Here is an 11,773-nt window from a genome sequence, read left to right on the forward strand (position 1 = left end):
GCAATTAACAATTAATAACAAAGATATATGAGAGAAAAACATAGAAATTGGATAATGATATGTTTGTCATATATATTTATTGAACTTAGAAATATGATGACAATGATATAAATAATAATTTTGGATCATGCATTAACTGTTAATTAATATGTAAGTGTTCTTTGAGAGTAAAGTTCCTACTGTTTTCTATTCTTTCGCACTTTCTATTTATAGAAGAACTAGCAAAAAGTCAGCGCATACGCGCGGTGGGTGATTAAGTTTGAGCAATTAATAACAAAGATATATGAGAGAAAAACATAGAAATTGGATAATGATATGTTTGTCATATATATTTATTGAACTTAGAAATATGATGACAATGATATAAATAATAATTTTGGATCATGCATTAACTAAACATGGTTAATTAATATAAATACATGGCATGAAAAGAAAGATTGATTGTTGAAGCAAAAGTGCACATTTTCTATTCTAAATTTGATAGTTGTGCTGCAATAAACGACATAAATACCAAGTGAGTTTGCAAATTAATAATGTGTGCAACATATAAATACAATGATAAGGGTAAAACTTGGTAAAATTTTAGAAAGAAAATATTGAGACATAAATAAAAAAGAAATAGTTAAAGAAAGAATTCAAAAGAATTGAGAATATGATCCTTATCTATGCTGTGTGACACAATATGCCAAAATTAAATATTTCTGAAAACTTCATGATAAACGACATTGTTGGTTTTAGTGTAATTATTTGAATTGTCATGAGAAATAACAATTTTCAGTCCATATTTGTTAGTGACTTTTGAGACTCCAATATATAGTTGGTCACGTGTGAATATTAGCTGTTTAAGGAGTAACCCAACATAATCCAATGATTGTCTTTGACTTTTATTTATAGTCATGGCATACGAAAGTATCAAAGGGAATTGCCTTTGTTGAAACTTAAATGGCAGTTTTGTATTCGAAGGAGTTAATGTCATCCTAGGTATGAAAACCTTTTCACCAATGTTAGATCCTGATAAGACTTCTGCTCCGATAACTTTGTTGCCAAGTCTTGTGATAACTAATCTAGTACCATTACAAAGGCCTGCTGAATGATCAATATTTCTAATAAGCATGACAGGACAGCCTTGCCTAAAGCAAAGCTCATGATTTGGAAGTACGGGAGATTTAATAGTTGCCAAAAATTCTGAAGTGTGCATTGATGCCAGATTGTCTACTGCTCCTTCTTTAAAGGAAGGTGAATCGGAGTTGAGATCAACTTTTTTTTTTCATTTTCATTTAAAGCTAGCATACAATCATTAACTTGTTCAACAACGTTGATTGTTGGAGCCAAAATAGCACAGCCATGCAAATTCTTGAACTCTGTGGAATCCTTTAGGTAGTCACTATATATAGCTTCAACGATTGTATGAATTGGGTCATCAAAATTTGTAATTAAGAGTTCAGGTGGTATAAGGACCACACTGTATCCGTCTTCTAAATGAGCAAGCTTTCCATCTCCTAAATCAAAGATTCACTATGCAAATTCTTCTCGTTCTCTGATGCTTTCATCTTCTATTGAAGACCTTAATCTCATATTTTGAGTTAAAGTTAATAACTTGCATTCATGCCATAGATAAGAGGAATTAATCGATGCATTAACAATATCTTGTTTAGATCCCTTTGTTGTTTTTCCCCTAAATGGCAACCGTAAACTTGAATGATTTGTGTGCTGAAGTAAGTCTCTCATAGTTTGATCTAGTGCTTCAAAGCAAAATTTATTCATCATTGGTGCTTCATCCCAAATAATAAGTTTGGTTGCCAAAATTAACTCAGCTAGTGGGCTTCCTTGTTTTATATTACAGGTGGAATATTCATCAGGAGTTAAGGGGATTGCAAACCTGGAATGAGTTGTTCTTCCTCCAGGTAGCAAGAGTGAAGCTATTCCACTTGAAGCAACTGTTAAGACAATTTGTCCCTTTGATCTAAGAGCAGCTGAGACAATATTCCAAACGAAAGCCTTTCCTGTACCTCCGTACTCATATAAAAAGAAAAATTTACTGCAATCTGAATTGACGGCTTGAAGTATTTAGTCATATACATATTTTTATTCTGTTGTTATTTGTGATAAAAATTGCTCGTGTTGCTCAGCCAACATAACTCGATCATAGATTCATAGCAGAGTTCATCCAATATTAATTTGTTTTGCAAAGAGCCACGTCTCATATTGTGAGTGTTATCCATGTTGGGAAATGGCATTGTTGCATATTCTCGAAGTGTTTTGCCATTGCTGTTAAGTATTTGTTCAATCTCTATTAGAGTAAGCTCTGATAATTCATCATTTGATAAAACTAAATCTGCAATTAAAATTGAAAATGAGTATTAGAAAACTAAGAATAAAAACACCTTAAGACATTTAATTGTACATTGTGACATTTATATTTGCTAAAAAGTTTCAACAATTTTGATATTAATATCAACATAATAAATTATATCATGTGGACATTTGATGAAGAAAGTTTTAGCAAAATAAATGTAGATATTAATGAATAAGTTTAAACCTGGTAAATTGAACATAGTTATATGATTATGTAATATCCCATCTGAAAGTAAAGTCCAACATTTCTGCCAAACTACTTCAGGTTGAATAATTGAATTTGACCACAAAAGAGTTGCAAACAACTTTCTCAGATAATATCCATAACCCTAGTGACTTGCTTCTTCAATAGCATCAATATATTCTTGATCATCATCAAGTAACCCACACACGTAACATGCATCTCTGAATGTAGGATAAACAACACCATTGAAAGACCAAAGTTCTTTGTAGCTTCTTGGCCCTTTAACAATGTTGATTAACATTCTTAAATAATATAATTCACCTGCAGATGGAGGGACAAAGAATAATCTACCAATAACATTGTTTGTTTTCCTAGGCTCCCATATTCTAAGGCTGCGTTTCCAAACAAATTCAATCAGAAAATTGTTATAATTTAATTGTCTAGCTGCCTCATATTCTGTGTTTGCTTGAAACCAAGCTATGAACATGGATTATTTAATTGTTGCTTTCTCAACCGTTCTTTGCAAATTGTCTTGATTTTTAAAGATAACTGGTTGTTCATCGAGCAAGTGAAAGCTTAACCATTCAACTGAAGGTCTTCTATAGTGAATATCAAATGCAAATATTTTTCAAGCAGATTCACATGGAGAGATATACCGACAATCATAGTACATTTTCACTTCATCTATGATTGAATTAGAATTGGGAAGCGTTGAAGTTGAACAAAAAAAGCCGTGACTCGATCACTTTCCTTATTAACATACTTAAAAATATACTTCATCGATCTTGATTGATTGCACCATTCAACATTGATATGAGCACCATAATTCACTAATAAGAACTTATTATGTGGCACAACATACCGATTATCCAAATGAATACTTGAAATTTCAATTGTATGACCGTCATTTCGATGTCCATAAAGTGGATATCCATTTTGATTGATGGTGGTAAACTCTACAAAGTTTTTAGGGAAATGTCGGGTGCAAACACCATTCTCCATGCAAGGTGATTTTTTGTTTGCAATTTCATAGGGTCCATGCATCATTAAAGCCTTAACTGCCTAATAGTATTTTGGATCCAGATTTTTATCTGGAATTTCTGCTGAGATAATGTTGTCTATGTCGTCAGGACTAGGGAATTTATGCTATTGCGCAAGAAATTGTAGTATATGTGCGTGCAGTAATCCATGCTTTTGGAACTCAATAGTATATATAACTGCAATAATAGATATGCATTAAGTATGATTGTATTATAATGGATTGAAATAGTTAACATTTTCCCACGAAAGTGCGGGTTTGGAGTATTACCTGCCTTGATGTACCAAAAATTCTATTTTTTGGATATCTTTGATGAGTATGTCAAACTTTCTCTTGAATAATCTGCAAACCATATCTGGTCTATCTTCAGGTTTTAAATTATTTTTCTTACAATAACGTTTCAATTCTTCCCATTGGGGGTTGCATGTTACTCTTATAAATAAATCTGGATAACTAATTGACCTACAAATTGCCATTGCATCTTGGTAATTCTGAATCATATAATGTGGTCCCCCTGTGAATGTTGCAGGTAAAACAATGCGCTTGTCTAGTGTACATAAGTTGATACTACCAAGTTTGATAAGGGTAAGTACCCATAGCAACTAAACTACAACCAACAAATGTGTACAATCACATTACATATCCTAAATTTAATGAATCACTCAATTTTCCTCTTGGTAGAACCACGACTGAAAGTCTTGTTACTGAACCCTGGCCTTCCGGATTGGTAAGTCCACTAACACCCAAGCTTGGAGTAGAATCTACTATAACACATTTACTAGGAGTATCTAAGTCGCTCTCAAAGATGCTCTCAGTGCCAGAATCCTGCATGAGTGCAACAGAATTTGTAATATCAATTATTGGGTTCTACAATGCAACATGAGCGACAAAGAATATCTAATGGAATCCTGACCTTTGATAGAGAAACAATTGCAGCTCCATTCCCATCTGAGTCGAGGTCATTATTTCCAATTATAGGCACTACGTTTGAAAGGCCTTGTTCAACACCCTGCACCACATGAATTCTAAATTTAATTACGAATACACCCTTTAAGAATATGGAAACTGCAATAGGCAGTTTAATAATGAGTCATAATTTAAATACGAATTCCAATATCTATGGAAGAACTGTGGGATGAATAGAGACCAATCAGTGTCTCGTCATCACTAATCTTAACAGCATTATAAGCTTGGTCAACAGAGGTCAAATTTTTGTGTGAAATAGACAATTTAAAAAGGAACTTCCTATCAATTATAGGTTCAAAAGCTTTTAGGCAGGCATTCTCATTAGCATCTTTCTGCACATGAAAAAAGGCTTCATTAGTTGGTTAACACACCGACAGTCCTAATATTGATAAATAACCAAGTACACTCCGTAAAATGCATAATAGTTTACCATTATATCCCTTATGTCATTAGCAGATTTTTCAAGAATGATTTTTGCCTCTTGATTCCAAAGCATTATATTAATGCATCCAGTCCCATCCGTGACTACAACATTAAGTCGATACCTGAGGAAAAAGAAACCAAACAGAATTAAAAGTGTTCAGGGGAGAGATAAGTATGGATACGAAACTTATAGTGTAAATAATTCTTGAAATTAACGCGTTAACAGAGGTTACATTTAGAGAATTTACTCCATTCCAACAGCCAAGGAAACACACTTTGAAAGAATATGTGTATACCTTAATTGGTCACGTGATTTATTTGAAATAGACAAAAGAATTCAATTAGAGGCAAACTTATTCAAGTTCTATTATCAGTAAGAATACAAAGCGCTAAATAGTGACCTAAGTCAAATACCCTTATTACTCATGTAGTATACCTTGAGTTTATCCATTTAGTTTTTTTTCTCAAAATAGAATTAGTTAAGTAGACTAACTCATGTTTATAATTATGTGTGAAATTTAGATAAAAGTATAAACACACCGCTTTTATTTATATGGTATACCCAGAGTTTTGGCCATTTAGTGTTTTTCCTTAAAAATAGAATAGAACTCTATAACAAGTAATAACATCACCACAAATTACACACCCTTTCTAATTACATCTCATTGCTTCACATTTAGTAAAACCCAACTGGACTTTTTGCTATAAGATCACCCTAATGAGTGAAACTTCATTTGCTCCAAAAACTGATGTGTTATTTGTAATCAGCAAGGTGTAACAAATCAACATTTAGAAAATTGAGATTTTAGCATTGAACGCAGAAAACATGGTCACATTTTGCTGTTAAAAGGTTGCAAAAAATTCATCACAAAGAAACTGTTACCTCAATGGAGCATTAAATCCCACTTTTTGACAATGATCACAGAAATATCAACCCTTATTCTCCACAACTTTTAGGGTATATTTATATGGTATACCCTGAGTTTTATCTAGTGTTTTTCCTTAAAAATAGAATACAACTTGTAACAAAATAATAACATGACAACAAATTACACGTCCTTTTTAATTACACTACATTGCTTCACATTTAGTAAAACCTAACTGAACTTTTTGGCATGGGATCACCATAATAAGTGAAACTTCATTTTCTCTAAGAAGTGATGTGTTATTTGTAATCCCCAAGGTGTTCCAAAATCAACAGTGACAAATTTGACATTTTAGCATTAAACGTAAAAAACATGGTCACATAAAGAAGTTTACTGTTAAGAGGTGGAATAAAATTCATAACAAAGAAACTGTTACCTCAACGGAGCATTAAATCCCACTTTTTGACAATTCTCCACAACTTTTCTAGGACAACTCTTACACGAGACATAATATCAATTGCGGGTGCCAACATCAATAGACACTATAGTGGCTAAAACTCAAATGGAGCCTTCCTGCAACAACATGGACTCTCATCTTAATGACATTTAAAGGCAATGCAACGAAATTAGTGTTAATATAAAAAGGTGGGAAATGAACTCACATAAGTCATGTTCAAAACTTCTTCAATTGTATTGATTGGAAAGGAACCTCCCGAAAGCTCATCACTCACTGAATATTGAGGTTGGATCTCTATATGATTAATTCGTTGTGAGCCAATGTCACCTTCTTTCAATAGGCTAACTCGAAGTAATCTGATAAAAAGAAAAAAAAAACGTTGTCACTAATATACAGCTGTGCCTAAACAGATATACAATCTTTTCCCCAAAAGTAACTTAACGTTCAGTGTTTACATACTGATTCTTGAATGCAATAACATCAGGGAAATCAGGGTTCAGGAATACTCTTGAGGCATAAAGACTATTCTTAACATTAATCTGATTGAGGTAATGATTTGGCTTGAAGAGTTGAGCGACCAAAATCAGTGGCTCACCATTATTCTTATTGACAAACGGAGTTAACTTGCCAATCATTTTACCAAATATAGTGCATTTGATCTTGTTTTTCCTACGATATTGTAAAACATACAACAATAAGAATAGCCACAACTGAAACAACTACTTAATGATACACCAATGAAGCCAGCCAAATGACTTACTGAAGATCCTCCAGGTATAGTGCCATGCATTTGCTTTCTTGACCTGATTTTGTAATCATTGGTCTAACATCCTCCTTTCCAACAACATGACCAATGCAATCTATACCACAATGAAAATAAAAACCAACAAAGACAGCATCAGTTATCCACAAACAAAATAACAAAACCAAATAAACTGCCAAATGATTTATGAATCATTTGATCAATATATTACCTAGGAGGATGTTCAAATTGACACTTGTGTGCAGTTGTCCTTACACTTTTCAAATTTGACTGAACAATGAAATTTCTCATTGAGTATATTCTAAATTCACGAACATCTGTCTTAAAGACCACCACATTTGCCTTCGGAATGGAGTAATGTATATGATCATCCTAAACAGGCACACACACAAACACACACAAATTAACATGCATAAACTCCACAAATAAATATGATCATTCTTAAAATGAATAGTTGGATACATACCATTTCATCCTGGAGCACCAACTTTAAGCTACATACATCAGTGGGATTCCATGAGCTAGGAATCTCGTACAAACGAACAACTCCAACAACCAAATTCCAAGTCAGTTTCGTTGCATTGATGTCTACAACACAATCAATCTTTTGAGTAAAAACATTTGTTAGAGCCATACGGAGGACATGAAGTAATCTAAGCTATGTGGATGGTGGGATACCAGCTTCCAATATATAAAGACTATGTCATAGAAAAAGTTGTTATACTGGTTTTAAATTTCACAAAGTAGCGTCAAAATTATATCATCGTTTAAACTAACGTACTAAATTTTTCAATCGACTAAAACATGTTGTGTACTGGGATTAAGCCCAATCAACCAATCAGAGCAAACTATCAGTGGTTAATCCCATCGTTTTGGGATTGCTAATGCTCTAACATGCGCTAAGCATAATGAATAAAAGGAGTACCTTAAAATTTCAAAAAATATTGTTGCCTCTTTTTCTTTTTTTCTATCAGACACAATGACTTTTTAATTCATTGTTTATCCTAATCATTTAATCAAAAACTAGCATTTTTGCTTTCTTCTATTAAATGGTAGTTTTAGGATTGCTGCTCCATTCACTTTCTATGAGTGAATATTCCATCCGGCCCCTGACAATTATCTCGAAAGGACAATGAGGCCCCCAAGAAAAAAAAACACTCAATCCGGCTCCTGATAATTTTTTTTGGGACTGATTAGCTCCTGTGCCAAAAAAATAACATTGATTTTTTTTTGGCACAGGGGCCTCGTTGTCCTTTTGAAGTAATTGTCAGGGGCTGGATTGAAATTTTTTTTTTGTCAGGGACCGGATTGAGGTTTTTTTTTTTCAGGGGTCTCATTGTCTTTCGAAGTAATTGTCAGGAGCTGATTTGGGTTTTTCTTCACTTTTCTATAACCCATTAGACAAACGACTCCCTTAAGAATCTTCCACCAAGTAAAAGTTTTTGCCGACGTTGAAGATTGTTGAGCCCACTCCTATATTTGTGCCATCCAAAAAAAAAAAAGAGGAACTTGCAACAGTAAAAAAAAAGGATTTGTAATAATCAATCTATATATAGGATAGGATTGTAATTTCCATAATAATAAAGACAGGTGTCGATTGGAGAAAAGTGAAAACTAGTTGAAAGATGGATAGGTATTACACTATGTTTGATTTAGGGAAAAATTGGAGGAAAGAAAAATGAGTGAAAAATTTAATTTTTCTTTGTCTGGATGCCAATGAAAATGGAAAGGAAAGAAAATTTTGGTATGGATTCTACCAAAAAAATTTTTCATCCATTACAAGCAAGAAAACAAGAAGAAAAATATTATCTTTAATGTATTTACAATATTACCCCTAATTCTATTATTATTAATAATTATCAATATAAATTTAGTTTTAATAGTTTTAATATATTATTATAATAGAAATTCACATTTAAATATTATATATGTATTAGATAAATAATTTATAAAATTTATAAATAAATGAAAATATTTATATTTTATTTTATTATAAAGATATTAATGTAATTTTATACTATTATAATTTTTTTATTAAAACAAAAAAAATATTTTCTTTCTATTCATTTTCTCTTCGTCCAAACAGCACACAAATAATTTCACTTTTTCTTCTATTTTCTCTCCTTTCATTTTTTTCCTTCTTATTTTCTTTCTTTTCATCTTTCCTATATGGAAACAAAGTCTAAATGTTATTCTTAAAATTGCATAAGGTAGATAATTGTTTTTCAGCTACAGAAAACAATAGCTCATACTTAAGAAGGTTAGTTAGAAAACACGCTTTATTTTTCTTTCTATTTTTTTTTTATTTTCTTTCCTTTTTTTTTTTAATTTTCTTTTCTACATCCAAACAAAGCTTTAGAGTCTGGTGTATGGTGTTGCTGTTTTACAACTCTTCTTTTAGATAATAAATAGATAAATAGATTAGCGAGTGCAATATTCAGTTTTAGTCCTCAATCTGAATTTCAACTAGAAAGGAGGAAAAGGGGAAATATGTCAATTGTCAAATGGAGAAGGTGGCCGATAAGATAGGGGCAATATAGTCAAAAAGGATATGAACGAGGGGCATTTAAGTCCGAAAAAAGCAAAAGGAAGAGTGCCGTTGAGGGGCCATGCTGACGTGGCTAATACCCTTTTAATCCTGCTGATTAAGAGTTAGATACAAAAACACGTCACGTAAACCCATTCACATTATAAACCCAAACACGGCCTTCACATTTTCATTTATGAAAAAGGAACTCTCTTTATTTCTCAACTTTCTCTCTCTAAAAACTCCCAAACCAAAAAAACGAAGCTCCTCGAAGCTGAGTCCACTCGGCGCAACGTTTCCCGTTTGAATCGTTTTGAATTTTCCGTTGTTACTGTTATTTCCTCTGAATTTTTACGTGGATATATATAATTGAATCGGTTCTTCGTTGTGATCTTTAATTGAATTCACCGTTCCTATCTTCTGTGTGGTGCGTTTCGTACAGTACGACGTCGTTGCCTTGCCTTCATCGCCGTCGTACTAAGGGTTTGATCGGTTTCTGCGTCGTCGTGTTTCCCAGAGATGGCTGCCGGAGTGGAGTTGCCGGAGGGGAGAGTCGGCGGCGGCGGAGGAATTGCGATGGAATTTCCGACCGGTGATGAAGATTCTTTCTCGTCGCCGACGAGGTTGCCGAAGAGGCTGAGGCGAAGGCTCCTCGACACGGAGTGCAAGTCTCCGAGCACGGTGGAGGAAATCGAAGCCAAGCTTCGCGACGCTGATCTCCGTAGACAGGTGTCTTTACGATTCCATTTCTTAAACAGTATTTTGTTAGTTGGTGAGAAAGTTTAGGGACTTAAAATCGAAGTGATTTTTTCTTTTCCCTGTTTAGGCGTTTCTATTTTCTTGCCGTAAATATCACCACGTGTAATTTTTTCTCTCTTTCTTTTTTAAAGCCGGTTTCAGGAAGAAACATGAAACTTTTACTGAGATTACTATCTGCTAATCTCTATTGGCAAATTGTTTTTCTTCTGGCGTTACATAATCCCAGTTTTTTTCTTTTTTTTTTCATCGGTTTCAAGAAATTATTTTGATTAATTACGTCATGATTTTGGTTGGTTTCTTCCACTTCCTTGCTTTGTTTACAAGACTTTTATATGGTAGGTAAGAGAGCAGGAGGGTGTTTTTTATTCTGTTCGAATTTTGATTCGCACTCCTTGGTGGTACCTTTGCACATGGCTCTGTCTTTCTGTGATAACTTTCGTGTTGGTTAGTTATACGAATTGCAAGCATTTAACTGATCGCTTTTTGAATTGGTTGGAATATGCTTTAGTATGTAGCATATATGGTTTCTCCATTTCATGGTTTAAATAGTTACTGATTCTTCTCTTTATATGTTTTTCAATTTTTAAAACCCCCCTCTCCCTTTTTATATGTTTCCTGGGTCTCTCTATTTATTTAAATTTTCTTGACTGCAGAAATACTATGAGAAGCTCTCAAGCAAGGCACGTGCAAAGCCAAGAAGCCCCTCACGGTGTTCATCTCAGGATGAAGATCTTGGTCAGCGACTGGAAGCAAAGCTGCAGGCTGCTGAACAGAAGAGGTGGGGTTGCTTATGTTCAATTATTTTGAGTCTATTCTAAACTTTAAGTTCAATTAGTTGTAGCGCTGTGATTTTAAGTATTGTAAGAACGGTTATTTTTGCTATCCTAGTTGGAGGCCAGCTCATTTTTTTCTATGTTGTCCTTGCCAATTATTTTGTATAATAACTAATTACTCAAATTGTTTTTCAATCTATATATCATTTTTTCCAGAGAAGTTTACTCCTCAAGAACTCGGTCAATGCTAGTTTTCTGAGTTAGAGATGAGGAACTTTTTCACACACATCTTCAATGTAATATAATATAGTTCTCGAAAGTTTTTCCTATAACTATTGTACTCATGAATAGTTAGATATTTAAAATGACATGGTCACATTTAATATAAGATTCTTAGACTTTTTGTTCTGTTGATAAGTGAATTTATTTGAGTTCTAAAATTTGTGTCTGCACTCGGTGATTTCAAATTGGTTTTAATGCAGAATAATTTTTTTTTTCCAATAATATTATTTGACTTAATTAACATAATTTACTGCTTTCCCTTACAGGTTGAGCATTTTGACAAAGGCCCAAATGCGCCTAGCAAGGCTAGATGAATTACGCCAAGCAGCAAAAACTGGAGTTAAAATCCGCTATGAGAGTGAACGCGCTAAACTTGGGA

General features: G+C 33.4%; 3 protein-coding genes across 4 annotated transcripts in view; 1 reads left to right on the plus strand and 2 right to left on the minus strand.

Moving 5' to 3' along the window:
• LOC110270851 lies at nucleotides 4,194-5,089 on the minus strand. The gene is made up of 4 exons (XM_021120490.1): nucleotides 4,975-5,089; nucleotides 4,688-4,876; nucleotides 4,492-4,587; nucleotides 4,194-4,403 (listed from the first exon to the last, which is right to left on the minus strand). Exons 1-4 carry the CDS (start codon nucleotides 5,038-5,040, stop codon nucleotides 4,209-4,211), a joined length of 546 nt encoding a protein of 181 aa, XP_020976149.1. The 5' UTR covers nucleotides 5,041-5,089; the 3' UTR covers nucleotides 4,194-4,208.
• Nucleotides 6,392-7,687, minus strand: LOC110271406. The gene is made up of 6 exons (XM_021122305.1): nucleotides 7,520-7,687; nucleotides 7,287-7,425; nucleotides 7,051-7,150; nucleotides 6,750-6,959; nucleotides 6,496-6,646; nucleotides 6,392-6,406 (listed from the first exon to the last, which is right to left on the minus strand). Exons 1-6 carry the CDS (start codon nucleotides 7,685-7,687, stop codon nucleotides 6,392-6,394), a joined length of 783 nt encoding a protein of 260 aa, XP_020977964.1.
• LOC107638474 overlaps nucleotides 9,766-11,773 on the plus strand; it is a gene marked incomplete in the record, with an annotated part of 7,172 nt that continues 5,164 nt past the window's right edge. For both annotated transcript variants that reach the window (XM_016341772.2, XM_016341773.2), the window contains 3 exon segments: nucleotides 9,766-10,309; nucleotides 10,993-11,117; nucleotides 11,661-11,773. In XM_016341772.2, coding sequence (XP_016197258.1) covers nucleotides 10,100-10,309; nucleotides 10,993-11,117; nucleotides 11,661-11,773 — 448 coding nt within the window.

Source organism: Arachis ipaensis, chromosome B04, assembly GCF_000816755.2.
Source record: "Arachis ipaensis cultivar K30076 chromosome B04, Araip1.1, whole genome shotgun sequence".
In the NCBI taxonomy this organism is placed as follows: domain Eukaryota; kingdom Viridiplantae; phylum Streptophyta; class Magnoliopsida; order Fabales; family Fabaceae; genus Arachis; species Arachis ipaensis.